Source organism: Aethalodelphis obliquidens, unplaced genomic scaffold (assembly GCF_003676395.1).
Source record: "Aethalodelphis obliquidens isolate GAN/ISIS:26980383/991018 unplaced genomic scaffold, ASM367639v1 scaffold6, whole genome shotgun sequence".
Taxonomy (NCBI): domain Eukaryota; kingdom Metazoa; phylum Chordata; class Mammalia; order Artiodactyla; family Delphinidae; genus Aethalodelphis; species Aethalodelphis obliquidens.
Window position 1 is genome coordinate 1,205,214 of NW_020837950.1, and position 23,846 is coordinate 1,229,059.

General features: G+C 36.8%; 1 protein-coding gene across 1 annotated transcript in view; it reads left to right on the top strand.

Annotated features, from left to right (window-relative positions):
• PDCL2 (phosducin like 2) overlaps positions 1-23,846 on the top strand; it is a 46,458-nt gene that overhangs the window by 4,557 nt on the left and 18,055 nt on the right. The window contains exons 2-3 of the mRNA XM_027102891.1: positions 10,775-10,895; positions 11,483-11,573. Of these exons, the coding sequence (XP_026958692.1) occupies positions 10,775-10,895; positions 11,483-11,573 (212 nt within the window). The remainder of the gene's footprint in view (positions 1-10,774; positions 10,896-11,482; positions 11,574-23,846) is intronic.

Sequence of the window (23,846 nt, forward strand, 5' to 3'; positions counted from 1 at the left end):
TCCAGCATTTATTGTTTCTAGATTTTTTGATGATGGCCATTCTGACTGGTGTGAGATGATATCTCATTGTAGTTTTGATTTGCATTTCTCTGATGATTAATGATGTTGAGCATTCTATAATGTGTTTGTTGGCAGTCTGTATATCTTCTTTGGAGAAATGTCTATTTTGGTCTTCTGCCCATTTTTGGATTGGGTTGTTTGTTTTTGTGTTATTGAGCTGCATGAGCTGCTTATAAAGTTTGGAGATTTGTCAGTTGCTTCATTTGCAAATATTTTCTCCCATTCTGAGGCTTGTCTTTTGGTCTTGTTTATGGTTTCCTTTGCTGTACAAAAGTTTTGAAGTTTCATTAGGTCCCATTTGTTTATTTTTGTTTTTATTTCCATTTCTCTAGGACGTGGGTCAAAAAGGATCTTGCGGTGATTTATGTCATAGAGTGTTCTGCCTATGTTTTCCTCTAAGAGTTTGATAGTTTCTGGCCTTACATTTAGGTCTTAAATCCATTTTGGGCTTATTTTTGTGTATGGTGTCAGGGATTGATCTAATCTCATACTTTTACATGTACGTGTCCAGTTTTCCCAGCACCACTTATTGAAGAGGCTGTCCTTTCTCCACTGTACATTCCTGCCTCCTTTATCAAAGATAAGTTGACCATATGTGCGTGGGTTTATCTCTGGGCTTTCTATCCTTTTCCATTGATCTATATTTCTGTTTCTGTGCCAGTACCATACTGTCTTGATTACTGTAGCTTTGTAGTATAGTCTGAAGTCAGGGAGCCTGATTACTCCAGCTCCGTTTTTCGTTCTCAAGATTGCTTTGGCTATTCGGTGTCTTTTGTGTTTCCATACAAATTGTGAAATTTTTTGTTCTAGTTCTGTGAAAAATGCCAGTGGTAGTTTGATAGGGATTGCATTGAATCTGTAGATTGCTTTGGGTAGTAGAGTCATTTTCACAATGTTGATTCTTCCAATCCAAGAACATGGTATATCTCTCCATCTATTTTTATCATCTTTAATTTCTTTCATCAGTGTCTTATAATTTTCTGCATACAGGTCTTTTGTCTCCTTAGGTAGGTTTATTCCTAGATATTTTATTCCTTTTCTTGCAGTGGTAAATGGGAGTGTTTTCTTGATTTCACTTTCAGATTTTTCATCAGTAGTGTATAGGAATGCCAGAGATTACTGTGCGTTAATTTTGTATCCTGGTACTTTACCAAATTCATTGATTAGCTCTAGTAGGTTTCTGGTAGCATCTTTACGATTCTCTATGTATAGTATCATGTCATCTGCAAACAGTGACAGCTTTACTTCTTCTTTTCCTATTTGGATTCCTTTTATTTCCTTTTCTTCTCTGATTGCTGTGGCTAAAACTTCCAAAACTATGTTGAATAAGAGTGGTGAGAGTGGGCAACCTTGTCTTGTTCCTGATCTTAGTGGAAATGCTTTCAGTTTTTCACCATTGAGGATGATGTTGGCTGTAGGTTTGTCATATATGGCCTTTATTATGTTGAGGAAAGTTCCCTCTGTGCCTACTTTCTCCAGGGTTTTTATTATAAATGGGTGTTGAATTTTGTCAAAAGATTTCTCAGCCTCTATTGAGATGATCATATGGTTTTTCTCCTTCATTTTGTTAATATGGTGTATCACATTGATTGATTTGCGTATATTGAAGAATCCTTGCATTCCTGGAATAAATCCCACTTTATCATGGTGTATGATCCTTTTAATGTGCTGTTGGATTCTCTCTGCTAGTATTTTTGCATCTGTGTTCATCAGTGATATTGGCCTGTAGTTTCCTTTCTTCGTGACATCCTTGTCTGGTTTTGTTATCAGGGTGATGGTGGCCCCGTAGAATGAATTGGGAAGTGTTCTTCTCTCTGCTATATTTTGGAAGAGTTTGAGAAGGTTAGGTGTTAGCTCTTCTCTAAATGTTTGATAGAATTCGCCTGTGAAGCCATCTGGTCCTGGGCCATTGTTTGTTGGAAGATTTTTAATCACAGTTTCAATTTCAGTGCTTGTGATTGATCTGTTCACATTTTCTATTTCTTCCTGATTCAGTCTTGGCAGGTTGTGCATTTCTAAGAATTTGTCCATTTCTTCCAGGTTGTCCATTTTATTGGCAGAGAGTTGCTTGTAGTAATCGCTCATGATCCTTTGTATTTCTGCAGTGTCAGTTGTTACTTCTCCTTTTTCATTTCTAATTCGATTGATTTGAGTCTTCTCCCTTTTTTTCTTGATGAGTCTGGCTAATGGTTTATCTATTTTGTTTATCTTCTCAAAGAACCAGCTTTTAGTTTTATTGATCTTTGCTATCGTTTCCTTCATTTCTTTTTCATTTATTTCTGATCTGATCTTTATGATTTCTTTCCTTCTGCTAACGTTGGTTTTTCTTGTTCTTCTTTCTCTAATTGCTTTAGGTACAAGGTTAGGTTGTTTATTCGAGATGTTTCCTGTTTCTTAAGGTAGGATTGTATTGCTATAAACTTCCCTCTTAGAACTGCTTTTGCTGCATCCCATAGGTTTTGGGTCGTCATGTCTCCATTGTTATTTGTTTTTAGGTACTTTTTGATTTCCTCTTTGATTTCTTCAGTGATCACTTCATTATTAAGTAGTGTATTGTTTAGCCTCCATGTGTTTGTATGAATGTGTTATTGTCAATTTCCCCTTTTATGGCTGTTAGTATTTGCCTTATGTATTGAGGTGCTCCTATGTTGGGTGCATAAATATTTACAATTGTTATATCTTCTTCTTGGATCGATCCCTTGATCATTATGTAGTGTCCTTCTTTGTCTCTTGTAATAGTCTCTAAAGTCTATTTTGTCTGATATGAGAATTGCTACTCCAGCTTTCTTTTGGTTTCCATTTGCATGGAATATCTTTTTCCATCCCCTTACTTTCAGTCTGTATGTGTCCCTAGGTCTGAAGTGGGTCTCTTGTAGACAGTATATATATGGGTCTTGTTTTTGTATCCATTCAGCCAATCTGTGTCTTTTGGTGGGAGCATTTAATCCATTTACATTTAAGGTAATTATCGATATGTATGTTCCTATTCCCATTTTCTTAATTGTTTTGGGTTCGTCATTGTAGGTCTTTCCCTTCTCTTGTGTTTCTTGCCTAGGGAAGTTCCTTTAGCATTTGTTGTAAAGCTGGTTTGGTGGTGCTGAACTCTCTCAGCTTTTGCTTCTCTGTAAAGGTTTTAATTTCTCCATCAAATCTGAATGAGATCCTTGCTGGGTAGAGTAATCTTGGTTGCAGGTTTTTCTCCTTCATCACTTTAAATATGTCCTGCCAGTCCCTTCTGGCTTGCAGAGTTTCTACTGAAAGATCAGCTGTTAACCTTATGGGGATTCCCTTGTGTGGTATTTGTTGTTCTTCCCTTGCTGCTTTTCATATGTTTTCTTTGTATTTAATTTTTGACAGTTTGATTAATATGTGTCTTGGCGTGTTTCTCCTTGTATTTATCCTGTATGGGACTCTCTGTGCTTCCTGGAGTTGATTAACTATTTCCGTTCCCATATTAGGGAAGTTTTGAACTGTAGTCTCTTCAAATATTTTCTCAGTCCCTTTCTTTTGCTCTTCTTCTTCTGGAACCCCTATAATTTGAATGTTGGTGCGTTTAATCTTGTCCCAGAGGTCTCTGAGACTGTCCTCAGTTCTTTTGATTCTTTTTTCTTTATTCTGCTCTGCAATAGTTATTTCCACTATTTTATCCTCCAGGTCACTTATCCGTTCTTCCTCCTCAGTTATTCTGCTATTGATCCCATCTAGAGTATTTTTAATTTCATTTATTTTGTTGTTCATTGTTGCTTGTTTCTTCTTTAGTTCTTCTAAGTCCTTGTTAAATGTTTCTTGCATTTTGTCTATTCTATTTCCAAGATTTTGGATCATATTTACTATCATTACTCTGAATTCTTTTTCAGGTAGACTGCCTATTTCCTCTTCATTTGTTAGGTCTGGTGGGTTTTTATCTTGCTCCTTCATATGCTGTGTGTTTTTCTGTCTTCTCATTTTGCTTATCTTACTGTGTTTGGGGTCTCCTTTTTGAAGGGTGCAGGTCCATAGTTCCCGTTGTTTTTGGTGTCTGTCCCCAGTGGCTAAGGTTGGTTCAGTGGGTTGTGTAGGCTTCCTGGTGGAGGGGACTAGTGCCTGTGTTCTGGTGGATGAGGCTGGATCTTGTATTTCTGGTGGGCAGGTCCACGTCTGATGGTGTGTTTTGGGGTGTCTGTGGCCTTATTATGATTTTACGCAGCCTCTCTGCTAATGGGTGGGGTTGCGTTCCTGTCTTGCTAGTTGTTTGGCATAGGGTGTCCAGCACTGTAGCTTGCTGGGCGTTGAGTGAAGCTGGGTGTTGGTGTTGAGATGGAGATCTCTGGGAGATTTTCGCTGTTTGATATTACGTGGAGCTGGGAGGTCTCTTGTGACCAGTGTCCTGAACTTGTCTCTCCCATGTTAGAGGCACAGCACTGACTCTTGGCTGCAGCACCAAGAGCCTTTCATCCACATGGCTTAGAATAAAAGGGAGAAAAAGTAGAAAGAAAGAAAGGAAGGAAGGAAGGAAGGAGGGAGGGAGGAAGGATGGAAGGAGGGAAGGGAAGAAAGAAAGAAAGAAAGAAAGAAGATAAAGTAAGATAAAATAAAATAAAGTCATTAAAATAAAAAATAATTATTAAGAAAGAAAAATTTTTTTTACAAGAAGAAAAAAAAAACCAGACGGATAGAACCCTAGGACAAATGGTGGAAGCAAAGCTATACAGACAAAATCTCACACAGAAGCATACACATACACACTCACAAAAAGAGGAAAAGGGGAAAAAATAATAAATCTTGCTCTCAAAGTCCACCTCCTCAATTTGGGATGATTCTTTGTCTATTCATGTATTCCACAGATGCAGGGTACATCAAGTTGATTGTGGAGCTTTAATCCGCTGCTTCTGAGGCTGCTGGGAGAGATTTCCCTTTCTCTTCTTTGTTCTCACAGCTCCCAGGGGCTCAGCTTTGAGGGCCCTGCCTCTGTGTGTAGGTCGCCGGAGGGCGTCTGTTTTTCGCTGAGACAGGACGGGGTTAAAGGAGCCGTTGATTCGGGGGCTCTGGCTCACTCAGGCCAGGGGGAGGGAGGGGTACGGAGTGCTGGGTGAGCCTGCGGCGGCAGAGGCCAGCATGACATTGCACCAGCCTGCAGTGCGCCGTGCGTTTTCCCAGGGAACTTGTCCCTGGATCCCCGGACCCTGGCAGTGGCCGGGTGCACAGGTTCCCTGGAAGAGGGCTGTGGATAGTGACTTGTGCTCGCACACAGGCTTCTTGGTGGCGGCAGCAGCAGCAGCCTTAGCGTCTCATGCCCGTCTCTGGGGTCCGCGCTTCTAGCCACGGTTCGCGCCCGTCTCCGGAGCTCCTTTAAGCAGCGCTCTTAATCCCCTCTCCTTGCGCACCAGGAAACAAAGAGGGAAGAAAAAGTCTCTTGCCTTTTCAGCAGGTCCAGACTTTTTCCTGGACTCCCTCCCGGCTAGCTGTGGTGCACTAACCCCCTGCAGGCTGTGTTCAACCCCAGTCCTCTCCCTGCGCTCTGACCAAAGCCCAAGCCTCAGCTCCCAGCCCTGCCCGCCCCGGTGGGTGAGCACACAAGCCTCTCGGGCTGGTGAGTGCCTGTCGGCCCTGACCCTCTGTGCGGGAATCTCTCCGGTTTTCCCTCCGCACCCCTGTTGCTGTGCTCTCCTCCGCAGCGCTGAAGCTTTCCCCCTCCGCAGCGCTGAAGCTTTCCCCCTCCGCCACCAGCAGTCTCCAACCGTGAAAGGGCTTCCTAGTGTGTGGAAACCTTTCCTCCTTCACAGCTCCCTCCCACTGGTGCAGGTCCCGTCCCTATCCTTTTGTCTCTGTTTATTCTTTTTTCTTTTCCCCTACCCAGGTACTTGGGGACTTTCTTGCCTTTTGGGAGGTCTGAGATCTTCTGCCAGCATTCAGTGGGTGTTCTGTAGGAGTTGTTCCACGTGTAGATGTATTTCTGGTGTATCTGTGGGGAGGAAGGTGATCTCGTGTCTTACTCTTCCGCCATCTTCACCTCGTCTCTCCAAATGGAAATTCTTGAACTGAAAAGATCAACAACTGAAATAAAAAATTCACTGAATGGGCTTTACAGCAGATTGCTGATGGCAGAAGAGTCAGGGAACTTGGATTCATCAATAGAAAGTGTCCAACGTTAAGAACAGAGAGAAAAATATTAAAAGTGAATAGAGATTCAGTGAACTGAAGGGACATTGTTAAATTGTTTAACATACATCTAACTGTAATACATGGTTAACATACATGTAACATCCTGTCAAAAATCCTAGAAGGGGGGCTTCCCTGGTGGCGCAGTGGTTGAGAGTCTGCCTGCCGATGCAGGGGACACGGGTTCGTGCCCTGGTCTGGGAAGATCCCACATGCCGCGGAGCAGCTAGGCCCATAAGCCATGGCTGCTGAGCCTGCACTCCACAACGGGAGAGGCCACAACAGTGAGAAGCCTGCATACCAGAAAAAAAAAAAAAATCCTAGAAGGAGAGGAAGGATGGGGTGGGGGGGGCAGGAAAAAATTTAAAAGGATGATGGATAAAATTGTCCAGAGTTTGAGGGAAGACATAAACTTAACAATCTAAGAAGTTCTGGGAACTCCAAAGAGGGTAAATACAAATAAAACCACACCAAGCACATAGACACACTTCTGAAATCAAAAGATAAAATCTTGAAAACATCCAGAGAAAAGACATAATGTAAAGGTGTGTATGTTTTGTATATACAGGAGAACAGCAATATGATTGACAGCTGACTTCTCATCAGAAACATTGGAGGCCAGAAGGCTTTTTAAACTGCTTTTAATCCTGGAGGGAAAACTTTCAAACCAAAATTCTATATCCAGCTAAACTATCCATCAAAAAAACTGGGAAGAAATAGATATTTTCAGAAATATGAAAACTGAGAGAATTAGGTTCCACAGACCTGAAGGGTAAGAAATGCAAAGAAGTTTCTTCAGACTGAAAGGAAATTACATCAGGTGGAAAACTTGATCTAAAAGTAAGTGTGAAGAGCACCTTAAATGATAAATATGTGGGTAAATTCTAAAAACTAAATATATTTATTCTCAGTTTTCTTAAAAGACATTATAATTGTTTAGGGTAGAAAATGTAACGCTGTATTTTAGGGGTTCAAATATATTGTAAATGTTAATATATATAACAGCAGTAAGGCAAAGGATGGGATAGTGGTAAATGGAACTAAGTGAGGTTCCCATATTTTATGTAAAATACTACAATATTAACTGTAATATGTTAAAGATACCATTATAATTTCTAGAACAATTATTAAAGCAATAATGCAAAGATGTATACCTAAAAGGCCAGTTGCAAAGAACATAATTCTAGAAAATATTTAATTAACCGGAAGAAGGCAAAAAAGGAACAGAGGAACAATAAAGCAAACAATACTAATTAAAAACAGGAAAATAGTAGCTCTACATCTAATATTAACAATTATATTAATTTGCTGTACAGCAGAAACTAACACAAAACTGTAAAGCAACTATACTCCAATAAAAATTAAAAAGACAATTATAGTAAGTGTAAATGGAGTAAACACTTAAATTAAAAAGTAGAGATTATCAGAATAGTTTAAAAAGCAATACATAGCTACATATTGCTAAAAGAGTCACACTTTAAATACAAAGAAACAGATGGGTTAAAGTAAAAGGATTGAAAAAGACATGTTATTTAAACAGTACTTAGGAATAAGGGGTATAAACTATATTAGTAACAAACAAAATAGACATCAAGATGAGGATTACTACTAGAAATAAAAAGGAACATTTTATAATGATAGGAGAAATTCATCAGGAAAATATCATAAATATAGCTGAGGATTTGCATAATCAAGCTTCAAACACATAAAGCAAAAACTGATGGAGAAGTAGACAAATCCACAATCATAACTAGAGATTTTAACACCCCTCCTCCTAGTAATTGATAGAACAACTAGATACAGAAATCACAGAGTAGAAGATCTGAACAAATCTGTCAACAATCTATTGATTTGTGGAGAAAAAAGCCCATCAGTGGCAAAATACACATTCTTTTCACACTATGTAGAACATTCACTAGGATATGCCATATGCTGGGTCATAAAACAAGTAAATGTATTTCAAAAAATCAAAACCTTAAAGTATGTTTTCCGACCATGCAGAAGTAACTTAGAAATTATTGATAAGATACCTAGAAAAGTCCAAAATATTTGAAAATTAAGCAGTATCCTTCCAAATAAAAATGTCAGCAAAAAAATCATAAGATTAGAAATATTTTTAACTGAATAATAATAAAAATACAGCATACCAAAACTTGTAGGATGCAGCTAAATAATTTGTTAAAGGAATATTTGTAGCTTTAAGTAGTTATAATTAGAAAAGAACTCCAATAAAGATGTTAAAAATTTTTTTAATTAAAAAAAAGACTCTAAAAATAAAATTCTGTGTGTGCTTGAAAAGAAAAAAAAAGGTTTATAGTTTGATCTAAGCTTCCACCTTAAAGTAGAAAAAAATATGAGCAAAACACAATAGAGAGGCTTCTCTTTTTAAATATTTGTATTATCTGTCAGGAGTTCCCCTTTTTCATTTTTAATACTGGTGATGTCTTCTCACTTTTTTTCTTTATCAGTGTTGGCAAGTGTTTATTTTGTTAGTCTTCTTCTAAGACCCAATTTTTGGCCTTGTTAACCCACTCTATTATATATTCAATTCTTATTTCATTAATTTCTGTTTTCATCTTTATTATTTCCTTCCTTCTACCTTTGGTTTATTTTGATGTTCTTTCCCAGCTTTTTAGGTTGGATGCTTTTTAGGTTGGATGCTTATATATTAATTTGTAAGCCTTTTCCATTTTCTAATATGTTAAATTCAGGGTATAAAATTCCTTTCATAAACTGCTCTCGTTGCAACCCACATATTTTTGATACGTGGCTTTATGATCATTCAATTCCTAATGCTTTTAAATTTCCATTGTGATTTCTTCTTTGACCCTTTGGTCATTTAGAATTTTTTTTAAATTCCAAATATATGATGATCTCCTAGTTATCATTTTCTTATTGATTTCTGTCTTTGGTCACTATGCTCGAATCTTTGCACCTTTATTCAATTTCCCAGCCTCTTGGCCTCTTTCAGAATTGGTAGTTGATTGAAGGGGAATGGACCCAAACATAGAGCTTCTTTCTCTGGGTCTACTTCTCATCCAGGATTTTCTTACCATAATTCTCTTCACTGCTTTGTTGATTCTTCAGTGCCTTCAAATTAATTCTCATCTATTTTGTCCAGTTTTACTAGCTGTTCTCAGTAAGAGGCTTGATCCAAATTATCTAGTCTGCCATTACCAAGTGCAGAACTCCTGCTGATGGTGACTTAATTGTTTTAAGACATATAGAAAGAATGGAGATGAGAAGATTTTGTGGATAGAGAGACCAGTAAAAGACCAGTGTGAATAAAAAACCAAAACTTTGCCCAAAGAATAGGGTGAAGAGGAGAAATAAGATGATGCTTGTATTAGTTATCCATTGTTGCATAACAAATCACCACAAACTTGGTGACTTAAAATAACACATTTATTATCTCAGAGTTTTTATGGGTCAAGGATCCAGGCATTGCTTAGCTGGGCCATCTGCTTCAGAGTCTCCAACAAGGTTGCAATGAAAGTGTCAGCTAGAGCTGGGGTTGAATCTGAAGGTACAACAGAGTACATCTGAAGGATCCCCTTTTAAGTTTATTTACATGGTAGTTGGCAGAATTCAGTTCTTTTGGAGCTATTTGACTGAGGATCTCAGTGTCTAGCTGATTGTTGACTACATTTTCCTTGTCACATAGTTCTCCATGGGGGACCTCACAGTATGGCAGCTTGCTTTATCAAAGCCAGCAAGTGTGAGAGAATGCTGGCAAGATGGAAGTTATGATCTTATGGAATGAAATCAAAGAAATTATATTCATTTACCTTTGCCATATTCTACTGATTAGAAGCATACCATGGTTCCCACCCATAAATAGAGGGTATTATGCAGGATGTGAATACCCTGAGGTGGAGCTCATTCAAGGCTATCCTTTACTTTGCAGCAGTATTTACTCATGTATATAATTAAGTTCTCCTTTTCTCTGAAAACCTCAGAGAAAAGGGACAGCAGACTAGAAAGACAATATAGTTGATATATGACAGACAATTTCAGGAAGAGCAGCAAATAAAACACCAAAGCCTAAGTAACATGGAAAACAAGATTAAGTTTCAAAGAAAGAAATTATGGTTAGACAATAATTGAACTATGAAACGATTCCTAACCTCTTCTAAGATTTAACTTGGGAGTAAGAATTCCATGAAGCTATATAGCTGAAGAGAAGCAAGTCCACCTTGAGGTCTTCAATGCTTATGTAGAAAAAGAAAACAGTATTTTGCATGATGTGAATTGGTTTTGCCTATTATAGTCTTCAGAGAATTTAACGTGACTTACAAGTTTCTTCATTAACATTTGATATATGTTTTTCAGATTTATTTTTTATTAAACATCTCAGTGTAACTTTGAGGGTAGAGGATGTATTCTTTTTATCAAAGTATGTAGTTGCATTACGGAAATGGGAAATGGGAAAAAAGTAGGCCATTTTGTTCTATTCTTTGAAACTAATTTTCTAGCTTACCTGTAGAGTTCATGAACAATTACATGGTTGGAAATCAATTTTACAGATATTAAAATGCACAACTGTGCTAATAGATTTTTTATTTTTTTTATATAGGATCCAAATGAAGATACAGAATGGAATGACATTTTAAGAGATTTTGGCATTCTTCCTCCAAAAGAAGAGCCAAAAGATGAAATTGAAGAAATGGTTTTACGTTTACAGAAAGAAGCAATGGGTATAGTTGTGCATTTGGTGGGCTGGGTGAAGGGAATAATACAGTTATGACAGTGATCATGTATTTCATGAATTTAGAGGGAGAGATGACATTAGAAATAATTTAAATCCCACCCATACTTTTGAAATTAGGATGCTGACCCCTAAAATTTCTAATTCATGTGTTGAAAGTTACATGCTAGTTAATATCAGAGCTGAAATGCCCTGGTATCTAATCTAGTGAGCTTTTTTCCCCTCTATCATATTTCTCTACCTTGTGATTACTTTCTGTTTTGATCATTCTATATAAAATGTATTATTTGTTAAAGTTTCCAGGTACTTGAGGAAGTCTAAATTTATGAGGTCTAATTGATTTTCACATCTGCTTTTAAATGCAGCCTGGTAGTTCTGTGAACTCTGAGGGAGTAATAGCACTTTAAACAAACCTGAAGCAGTCAGCCACAATATAGTTTATATGCTGGAGAAACTGCAACATTAAAGATATTCTTGATCTCCATTTATCTAATATATTGTTTTTTCTAGACATGTGACTCTAAAGTAAAATTGGCTTTTAAATAACTCAGTTATCTACAACTTATTTTGTTTTAGTTAAACCATACGAAAAGATGACTCTTGCACAGTTGAAGGAAGCTGAAGATGAATTTGATGATGAAGATATGAGAGCTATTGAAATATATAGGTACAGTGATTCATTTGGATAATTTATGAGTTTTTGAATGAAGTATTGTAAGAATGAAACTAAGGAAAAAGTCCTTTTTTGTCTACAGACTGTATTTTACAAAGAACAAAACTAACTTTTAACATTTTAAAATTAACTCACCTTATATAAGATGGATTTTTTTGACCTTTTTTGCCTTTGCTTAAATAAAAAACTATTCAGTAATATACAGTAGAACTTCATCAAGTTACATGTGAATAAAGTGGAAAATATCAATAGAAGGCCAATAAAAAGAGGGCCATGGTTTTCCTTCTAGCCTGATGTTTGTCAGGGGTTTCTGTCATTTAATGAATAATTACCAGTCATAAACAAATTCTTTCAGAAATTAGAACAGGTGCCTCGGTTTCCCAACTTATCCTGATACAAATACTTGACAAAGAAATTGCAAAAACAGAATGCTACAGAAAAATATCTCCTATAAATATAGGTACGAAAAATTTTGACAAAATATTAGCAAATTAAGTCCAGCAATTTAAAAGAAGAAGAATACATTCCAATCAAGTGGGATTGGTCCCAGGAATACAAGGTTGTTTTCACACGAAAAAAAATCAGTGAATTGTGTTAGAAGCAGCAATACTCTGGTAGCAATGAACACACCTAGAATTCAGCTCTTGATTCACAATACTATTTTCCAATAAAAGGAACCAGTGATTCTTTTTTTTTTAAAGATCTTTATTGCAGTATAATTGCTTTACAATGGTGTGTTCCTTTCTGCTTTATAACAAAGTGAATCAGCTATACATATACATATATCCCCATATCCCCTTCCTCTTGCATCTCCCTCCCACCCTCCCTATCCCACCCCTCTAGGTGGTCACAAAGCACCAAGCTGATCTCCCTGTACTATGCTGCTGCTTCCCACTAGCTGTCTATTTTACATTTGGTAGTATATATAAGTCCATGCCAGTCTCTCACTTTGTCCCAGCTTACCCTTCCCCCTCCCTGTGTCCTCAAGTTCATTCTCTACGTCTGCGTCTTTATTCCTGTCCTGCCCCTAGGTTCTTCAGAACCTTTTTTATTTTTTAGATTTCATATATATGTGTTAGCATATGGTATTTGTTTTCCTGTTTATGACTTACTTCACTTTGTATAACAGACTCTAGGTCCATCCACCTTAACTACAAATAACTCAATTTCATTTCTTTTTATGGCCGAGTAATATTCCATTGTATATATGTGCCATATCTTCTTTATCCATTCATCTGTCATTGGACACTTAGGTTGCTTCCATATCCTGGCTATTGTAAATAGTGCTGCAATGAACATTGTGATACATGACTCTTTCTGAATTATGGTTTGCTCACGGTATATGCCCAGTAGTGGGATTGCTGGGTCGTATGGTAGTTTTTAGTTTTCTAAGGAACCTTAGTTTCTTAGAAAAGGAATCTTAGTTCCTTTAGTTCTGTTTTTAGTTTTCTAAGGAACCTCCATACTGTTCTCCATAGTGGCTATATCCATTTACATTCCCACCAGCAGTGCAAGAGGGTTCCCTTTTCTCCACACCCTCTCCAGCATTTATTGTTTGTAGATTTTTTGATGATGGCCATTTTGACTGGTGTGAGGTGATACCTCATTGTAGTTTTTATTTGCATTTCTCTAATGATTAGTGATGTTAAGCATCCTTTCATGTGTTTGTTGGCAATCTATATATCTTCTTTGGAGAAATGTCTATTTAGGTCTTCTGCCATTTTTGGATTAGATTGTTTGTTTTTTTGATATTCAGCTGCATGAGCTGCTTGTAAATTTTGGAGATTAATCCTTTGACAGTTGCTTCATTTGCAAATATTTTCTCCCATTCTGTGGGTTGTCTTTTGGTCTTGTTTATGGTTTCCTTTGCTGTGCAAAAACTTTGAAGTTTTATTAGGTGCCATTTGTTTATTTTTGTTATTTCCATTTCTCTAGGAGGTGGGTCAAAAAGGATCTTGCTGTGATTTATGTCATAGAGTGTTCTATGTTTTCCTTTAAGAGTTTGATAGTGTCTGGCCTTACATTTAGGTCTTTAATCCATTTTGAGTTTATTTTTGTGTATGGTGTTAGGGAATGTTCTAATTTCATTCTTTTACATGTAGTTCTCCAGTTTTCCCAGCACCACTTATTGAAGAGACTGTCTTTTCTCCATTATATATTCTTGCCTCCTTTATCACAGATAAGGTGACCATATGTGCATGCGTTTGTCTCTGGGCTTTCTATCCTGTTCCATTGATCTATCTTTCTGTTTTGTGCCAGTACCATACTGTCTCGATTACTGTAGGTTTGTAGTATAGTCTGAAGTCTGGGAGCCTGATTCCTCCAGCTCCGTCTTTCTTTCTCAAGATTTCTTGGCTATTTGGGGTCTTTTGTGTTTCCATATAAACTGTAAAATTTTTTGTTCTAGTACTGTGAAAAATGCCATTGGTAGTTTGATAGGGATTGCATTGAATCTGTAGATTGCTTTGGGTAGTATAGTCATTTTCACAGTGTTGATTCTTCCAATCCAAGAACAAGGTATATCTCTCCATCTGTTGGTATCATCTTTAATTTCTTTCATCAGTGTCTTATAGTTTTCTGCATACAGGTCTTTTGTCTCCTTAGCCTAGCTATTTTGTTGCAATGGTAAATGGGAGTGTTTCCTAAACTTCTCTTTCAGATTTTTCATCATTAGTATATAGGAATACAGGAGATTTCTGTGCAATCGTTTTGTATGCTACTACTTTACCAAATTCATTGATTATCTGTAGTAGTTTTCTGGTAGCATCTTTAGGATTCTCACTGTATAGTATCATGTCATCTGCAAACAGTGACAGCTTTACTTCTTCTTCTCTGACTTGGATTCCTTTTATTTCTTTTTCTTCTCTGATTGCTGTGGCTAAAACTTCCAAAACTATGTTGAATAATAGTGGTGAGAGTGGACAACCGTATCCTGTTCCTGATCTTAGTGGAAAAGTTTTCAGTTTTCACCACTGAGAATGATGTTGGCTGTGGGTTTGTCATATATGGCCTTCATTGTGTTGAGGTAAGTTTTTCCTCTATGCCTACTTTCTGGAGGGTTTTTATCATAAATGGTTATTGAATTTTGTCAAAAGCTTTGTCTGCATCTCTTGAGATGATCATATGGTTTTTCTCCTTCAGTTTGTTATTATGGTTTGTCACATTGATTGATTTGCATATATTGAAAAATCCTTGCATTCCTGCGTAAACCCCACTTGGTAATGGTGTATGATCCTTTTAATGTGCTGTTGGATTCTGTTTGCTAGTATTTTGTTGAGGATTTTTGCATCTATGTTCATCAGTGATATTGACCAGTAGTTTTCTTTCTTTGTGACATCTTTGTCTGGTTTTGGTATCAGGGTGATGGTGGCCTCGTAGAATGAGTTTGGGAGTGTTCCTCCCCCTGCTGTATTTTGGAAGAGTTTGAGAAGGTTTGGTGTTAGCTCTTCTCTAAATGTTTGATAGAATAAACCTGTGAAGCCATCTGATCCTGGGCTTTTGTTTGTTGGAAGATTTTTAATCACAGTCTCAATTTCAGTTCTTGTGATTGGTCTGCTTATATTTTCTATTTCTTCCTGATTCAGTCTTGGAAGGTTGTGCTTTTCTAAGAATTTGTGCATTTCTTCCAGGTTGTCCATTTTATTGGCAGAGAGTTGCTTGTAGTAATCACTCATGGTCCTTTGTATTTCTGCAGTGTCAGTTGTTACTTCTCCTTTTTCATTTCTAATTCTATTGATTTGAGTCTTCTCCCTTTTTTTCTTGATGAGTCTTGCTAATGGTTTATCAATTTTGTTTATCTTTTCAAAGAACCAGCTTTTAGTTTTATTGATCTTTGCTATTGTTTCCTTCAGTTTTTTTCATTTATTTCTGATTTCATCTTTATGATTTCTTTCCTTCTGCTAACTTTGGGGTTTTTTTGGTTTTTTTTCTCTAATTGCTCTAGGTGTAAGGTTAAGTTGTTTATTTGAGATGTTTCTTGTTTCTTGAGGTAGGTTTGTATTGCTATAAACTTCCCTCTTAGAACTGCTTTTGCTGCATCCCATAGGTTTTGGTTCATCATGTTTTCATTGTCATATGTTTGTAGGTATTTTTTGATTTCTTCAGTGATCTCTTGGTTATTAAGTAGTGTATTGTTTAGCCTCCATGTATTTGTACTTTTGACAGATTTTTTCCTGTAATTGATACCTAGTCTCATAGAGTTGTGGTCAGAAAAGATACTTGATATGATTTCAATTTTCTTAAATTTACCAAGGCTTGATTTGTGACCCAAGATATGATCTGTCCTGGAGAATATTCCACGAGCACTTGAAAAGAAAGTGTATTCTGTTGTTTTTGGATGGAATATCCTATAAATATCAATTAAGTCCATCTTGTTTAATGTATCATTTAAAGCTTGTGTTTCCTTATTCATTTTCATTTTGGATGATCTGTCCATTGGTGAAAGTGGGGTGTTAAAGTCCCCTACTATGATTGAGTTACTGTTGATTTCCCCTTTTTATGGCTGTTAGCATTTGCCTTATGTGTTGAGGTGCTCCTATGTTGGGTGCATAAATATGTACAATTGTTGTATCTTCTTCTTGGATTGATATCTTGATCCATCGTGTAGTGTCCGTCTTTGTCTCTTGTAATAGTCTTTATGTTAACGTCTATTTTGTCTGATACAAGAATTGCTACTCCAGCTTTCTTTTGAATTCCATTTGTGTGGAATATCTTTTTCCATCCCCTCACTTTTAGTCTGTATGTGTCCCTAGGTCTGAAGTGGGTCTCTTGTAGACACCATATATACAGGTCTTGTTTTTGTTTCCATTCAGTGAGCCTGTGTCTTTTGGTTGGAGCATTTAATCCATTCATGTTTAAGGTAATTATCGATATGTATGTTCCTATTACCATTTTCTTAATTGTTTTGGGTTTGTTATTGTAGGTCTTTTCCCTCTCTTGTGTTTCATGCCTATAGAAGTTCCTTTAGAATTTGTTGTAAAGCTGGTTTGGTGATGCTGAATTCTCTTAGGTTTTGCTTATCTGTAAAGGTTTTAATTTCTCCATCAAATCTGCATGAGAACCTTTCTGGGTAGAGTAATCTTGGTTGTAGGTTTTTCTCTTTCATCACTTTAAATATGTCCTGCCACTCCCTTCTGGCTTACAGAGTTTCTGCTGAAAGATCAGCTGTTAACCTTATGGGGATTCCCTTTTGTGTTATTTGTTGTTTTTCCCTTGCTGCTTTTAATATTTTTCCTTGTATTTAATTTTTGATAGTTTGATTAATATGTGTCTTGGTGTGTTTCTCCTTGGATTTATCCTGTATGGGACTCTCTGTGCTTCCTGGACTTGATTATTTCCTTTCCCGTATTAGGGAAGTTTTCAACTATAATCTCTTCAAATATTTTCTCAGTCCCTTTCTTTTTCTCTTCTTCTTCTGGGACCCCTATAATTCGAATGTTGGTGCATTTAATGTTGTCCCAGAGGTCTCTGAGACTGTCCTCATTTCTTTTCATTCTTTTTTCTTTATTATGCTCTGTGGTAGTTTTTTCCACTATTTTATCTTCCTGGTTACTTATCCATTCTTCTGCCTCATTTATTCTGCTATTGATTCCTTCTATAGAATTTTTAATTTCATTTATTGTGTTATTCATCATTGTTTGTTTGCTTTTTAATTCTTCTAGTTCCTTGTTAAACATTTCATGTAATTTCTCCATTCTGTTTCCAAGATTTTGGATCATCTTTACTGTCATTACTCTGAATTCTTTTTCAGGTAGACTGCCTATTTCCTCTTCATTTGTTTGGTCTAGTGGGTTTTTAACCTTGCTCCTTCATCTGCTGTGTGTTTCTCTGTCTTCTCACCTTGCTTAACTTACTGTGTTTGGGGTCTCCTTTTCGCAGGCTGATGGTTCATAGTTCCCATTGTTTTTGGTGTCTGTCCCCAGTGGCTAAGGTTGGTTCAGTGGGTTGGGTAGTCTTCCTGGTGGAGGGGACTGGTGCCTGTGTTCTGGTGGATGAGCCTGGATCTTGTCTTTCTGATGGGCAGGACCATGTCCGGTGTTGTGTTTGTGGTGTCTGTGACCTTAACATGATTTTAGGCAGCCTCTCTGCTAATGGATGGGGTTGTCTTCCTGTCTTGCTAGTTGTTTGGCATAACGTATCCAGCACTGTAGCTTGCTGGTCTTTAAGTGAAGCTGGGTCTTAGTGTTGAGATGGAGATCTCTGGGAGAGCTTTTGCCATTTGATATTACGTGGAGCCAGGAGGTCTCTGGTGGACCAATGTCCTGAACTTGGCTGTCTCACCTCAGAGGCACAGGCCTGACACTCTGCTGGAGCACCAAGACCCTTTCAGCCACGTGGCCAGGTATGTGGGGAATTTCTTGCCTTTTGGGAAGTCTGAGGTCTTCTGCCAGCTTTCAGTAGGTGTTCTGTAGGAGTTGTTCCACATGTAGATGTATTTCTGATGTATTTGTGAGGAGGAAAGTGATCTCCACGTCTTACTCCTCCGCCATCTTGAAGGTCTCCTCCGGAACCAGTGATTCTTAATGTATTGCTTTATTCAACAGTGTGAGTTGAGAAAGAACAGTATGAGTCTGGGGCACTTTGTAGTATCAGAAAGTTAAGGCAGTGCTAAAAACATTTTTCAAGGCACAGGAGCCATACTGAAAGATCTCAGATTGGCCAGAGTTGGAACAACTTGAACAACAAAATTAATTACTATAATATTGAATTATAAAATAAGTAATAAAATAATTATCCTTGAGTCCTTATCCTATAGTGACATAGATAAGTAAATGAGTACATGAACAAATTTAGAGGAAGTAACAGTTCTTCCTCACTGACGAATTCCAATTAATAAGTGTAGACAGAATGAGGGAAATAGAAAGATCATCATTAAAACACCATAGTAATAATCCTCCATGGGCAAGATCTGCTGATAGATGCTAAAATGAGTGGGTGAAAGTTTAAATAGAAACCCAAATTTGAGGGATTTTCCAAAAATGACTGGCCAAGTGGACAGCAGGAAAGGTGAAGTAGAAAGCTCCAAGAATCCATCTGTCCACCTAGGTAGCAATTGTACTGGCAGAAATGGTCTGAAATTATGGCTTTGGAACTCTGGAGTCTATTTGAACACTTGTAGCTTACAGCATAAAGCTTGGCTGGTAAATTTCAGTTAGTATTGGTTGATTTCAGTTCTGGTGTAGTAACAGCTATCCATCCCTCACCCCCCAGCCCCATGGCAGGCAGCTGTTTCAACAGCATCCTGTGTTTCTTGCTCTAGCCAGGTTAGGCAATAAAGACTTTGTCCTGAAATATCAGGATTCTGTGATCTGATTGCAGACTGCTGCTCTGAATGCAGAGGTACAGACCCAGAGACTGGCATTCATTGTGTCAACCCTCACTGGCTCAAGTGGCTTCCAGGAGATTTTAAGGAGCCACTTCTGGTTTCTTTTTTTTTAACATTCAAAAACAACCATATATATGGGGGAATGTAGAAAGCCTTGGGAAAGTTGAAGGCTCAGAAAAAACCTGAGAAGACCTTATGCTTTCACCTGAGGCTGATCCTGGCACAGACACACCCAATGTAAAAACACAAAAACAAAAACATGGGTTGTAAGAAGAATCTGATTTCTAGAGTTACCAATTGAATAAAATATTCAGTTTTCAATAACAACAAAAAAATCAGGTGTAAAAAGAAACAGGAAAGTATGGCCCAGACAAAGGAACAAAATAAATAAATACAAAATATACCTGAGGTAGCCAAACTGTCAGACTTACTAGACAAAGACTTTAAGACAACTTAGTTAAAGGTGCTCAAAGAGCTAAAGGAAGACATGGGCAAAGACAGGAGAACATAATATGAACAAAATGAGAATAACAATAAAGAGATTGGAATTATAAAAAGGAACCAAAAGGACATTCTGAAACTAAAAAGTACAATAATTGAATTGAAATATACACTAAAGGGCTTCAAAAGCAGATATGAACCAGCAGAAAATAGAGAAAATTTGAAGATAGGACGATTGAAAGTATTGAGTCTGAGAATAAACAAGAGAGAACAGAGCCTAACTGGCCTTGTGGTGCACTACTAGGTGAACTAGAATATATGGTATGGGAGTCCCAGCAGAGGAAAAGAGAAAGAAAGGGGCACAAATCATATTTGTAGAAATAATGGCTGAAAACTCCCCAAATTTGACAAAAGGCATAAATCTACAAATCCAAGGTGCTCAATGAACTCCAAGTAGGATAAACTCAGAGACCCACACAAAGACACATCCCTTAAAAAGACTATCAGCCAATTTCTCCTCAGAAATCTTAGAGGCTGCAAGAGGAATAAAAAACACCTGTCGGTCAAGAATTCCATATTTGGCAAAACTATGCTACAAGGATGAAGGAGAAATTGAGACATTCCTAGATAAAATCTAAGTGAGTTTGTTACTACAGCAAGTCTCCTACTTATGAACGAGTTCCATTCTGAGAGCACATTCGTAAGTCTAATTTGTTCATAAGTCCAACAAAGGCAGCCTAGGTACCCAAATAATACAATTGGCTATATAGTACTGTACTGTAATAGGTTTATAAACCTTTCACACAAAACATAAAAAACAAACACAAAAAATAAAGAAAACATTTTTAATCTTAACCTTGGAAAGTACAGTAGTATAGTACAACAGCTGGCACTTCTTAGCAGTACCAGCTACATCACTGCTGCTTTTTCGCTTGTTTCTGGACATCCTGGGCTTGAAATAAAGATACTGTACTACTGTACTGTATACAGTACTGTACAGTAAAGTACCAAAAGTACAACCACTTGTAGAGGATGCATGCCTGTGACAATGTACACAAAACACATGAACTAACTTATGTGATTGGACATGCAAATGCACGTTCGCATCTTTTAAAGTTTGCAACTTGAAGGTTCGTATGTCGGGGACTTACTGTACTAGAATTCCCCTAAAAATTAGCTAAAGGAGTCTCTCAGCCTGAAATTAAAGGGCACTAGACAGTAACTCAAAACTATACGAAGAATAAATATCATAGGTAAAGGTAACTGTATAGGTAAATATAAAAGCCAATATTACTGTATTTTTGGGTTTTAACTCCCTTTTTTCTATATGATTTAAAAGGCAAGTTTATAAAACAATAATTATAAATCAGTGTTAATGGACACAGTATATAACAATGTAGTCTGTAACAATAATGAGATAAAGAGGGAGGGATGAAGATGTATAAGAGCAGAGTGTTTGTATGCTATTGAAGCTACGTTGGCATTATTCACAGTAGGTTATCGTAAGATATTAATTTTAATCCTTAAGGTAATCACTAAGAAATAACTAAAAGCATACAGAAAAGGAAAGAGGAAATCAAAATGGTATACCACAATACAAAAATACAAAAAGAAGCAATGATGGAAGAATTGAAGAACAAAAAGCATGTAAGATATAGAAATACAGAAAATAGCTAAATGGCAGAAGTAAGTCCTTCCTTTTCAGTAATTACTTTGTTGTGTCAGTCCCAGCCTATCAGTAGTGATGCTATTGGCTAGGAATGCCTGAGGTACTCACCTCCTGTATTACTCATAGCTGTGATTGGACCGGTTCCTGTGGTTTGTATTATGACTGTAGGATGCACTTCAGCAAGAAACTTTGGAGAACTTCGAGGAACAAGATTTATTCCTCAGAAATCCTGAAGAACACACAGCATGCCTGAGGGCCACTCAGCCAGGTCTGGTGGAGGGGTGGGAGTGGGACCTGGGTCTGTGCCTTTATTAGAGTCCATTGATGGGGTATCTAGGTTTCACGGGTTGACTCTTTATTGGCTAATGTAGAGCATAAGAGCTGGAATTAGAGCACAGGAAGGGAGAAGAGGGGTCACTCAAGTGGTCAGTTATCTAGGTTACCCAGGGCTCTCTGAAAGAAAGACTTTCATGGGTGGGAGCAGCCTAATTCCTTATCTGGTTGTTTTGCTAGTAGCTGTGTCATACAGTTGGCAGTATGGTTTTCAAGATGGATGTCTTTTGAAATAGGTGCCTCAGTAATCAAAAGCTTAATGTCAGGCACTTACATTACATACTTTAAATGTATATGGATTTTAAATTAATCCAAGTAGTCTAAAATTAAAGGCATAATGAATAAAAAGAAACACATCCAGATCCTGGAAACTAAGCAATCTTGAGAAAGAACAATGTTGGAAGACCAATACTTCCTGATTTCAAAACTTACTACAAAGCAACAGTAATCAAAACAGTGTTATAGTGACATAAGGATAGACATACAGACCAGAGGAATAGAATAGAGAGACCAGAAGGAAACTCTCTCATAAATAGTCAAATGATTTTTCAACACGGTGTCAAGAACATTCAATGGGGAAAGGAAAATCTTTTCAACCAAGGGTGCTAGGAAAACTGGATATCCACATGCATAAGAATAAAGTAGGACTCCTACCTCATATCATATATAAAGATTAACTCAAAATGGATCAAAGACCCAAATGTAAGAACTAAAACTATAAAACTGTTCAAACAAAACACAGGGGAAAATGTCCATGGCATTGGATTTGGAAATGATTTCTCAGATGACACCAAAAATAACAAAAGGCAACAAAAAGGAAAAAATAGATAAATTTGACTTCATCAAAATTTAAAATATTTGTGCATCAAAGGACACTATCAAGAAAGTGAAAAGACAACCCACAGAATGGGAGAAAATATTTGCAAATTAGATATATGATAAGGAATTACTAACAAGAATATATAAAGAACTCATAAAACTCAACAACAAAAAAACAAATAATTAAAAAACATGCAAAGGACTTGAATAGACATTTCTCCAAAGAAGGTATACAAATGGAAAATAAGCACATGAAAAGATGCTTAATATCATTAGTTATTAAGCAAATGCAAATCAAAACCACAGTGAGTTTCCATTTCATTCCCACCAGGGTGGTTATAATAAAGAAGACAGAAAAATAACAAAAGTGTTGGTGAACAGTTGGAGAATTTTGAACCACCATACATTGCTGGTGGGAATGTAAAATGGTGCAGTCTGGAATTTCTTCAAATATTAAACATAGAATTACCATGATCCAGCAATTCCACTCCTAGATATGTACACCCAAGATAATCAAAAACACAAAACGTGTACATGAATGTTCATAGCAGCAGCATTCACAATAGCCAAAAAGTACAAAGAAACTTACTGTCCATCATCTGGTGAGTGGATAAACAAAATATGGTGTATTCATATGATGGAAAATTATTCAGCCATGTAAAGAAATGATGAACTGGTACATGCTACAACAGGACTGAACCTTGTAAATGTTATGCTAAGGAAAGAAGCCAGTGACAAAAGGTCACATTTTATATGATTCTACTTATATGAAATATTCAGAATAGGAAAATTTGTAGAGACAGAAAGCAGATTATTAATTTCCAGGGCCTGGGATGGGGGAATAGGGAATAACTACAAATGGATATGGGGTTTCTTTTAGTACAGTAAAACTATTCTGTAACTAGATAGTGGTAATGGATGCACAGCTTTGTGACTATTTTAAAAATCACTGAGTTATACACTATAAATCGTTGAATTTTATTGTATATGAATTATGTTACAATTTAAAACTAAAGATTTTGGAGGAACTGTAATTCTCATAATATGATAACTTTGGGAAATAGTTTGGCAATTTCTTCTGAAGTTATATATGCATTTAACATATAACCTATCAGTTAAATTCCTGGATATTTACTTGAGAGAATTGAAGGTATATGTCAATACAAAGACTTGTACATGAATATTCATAATAGCCAGAAACTGGAAACAACCCAAAAGTCCATCAACATGATAAATGAATGCAAGGTGAATGAATAAACAAACTGTAGTGTGTTCATGAAAGGGAATACTACTCTGTAAGAAAGTAAGCAAACTACTGATACACACAAACTTTGGTGAAATTTGAAAACATTATATGGAATTAAAGAAGCCAGACACAGGAGAGTATCTGATACATGATCATATACATCATTTTTAAAATGAAAAAATAGTTTCCAAAATTGATACAATAAGAGGGAGAAAAGCATAATTAAGAAGATAGCCTGCTTCCTAAAATTTATTGTATAGCTGATTTTTCTCTACTTTTCAAGGCACAGATAATCCCTATGTTTTTATTAAGATGAAAAACTTACTAATAAATTGCATATGACATTGTTACATTTATTGATAATATAATCTTACTGTCACAATCAGACAAGGCTAGTACAGACGGGAAATAATAGACTCATGGATCTTAAGTTGG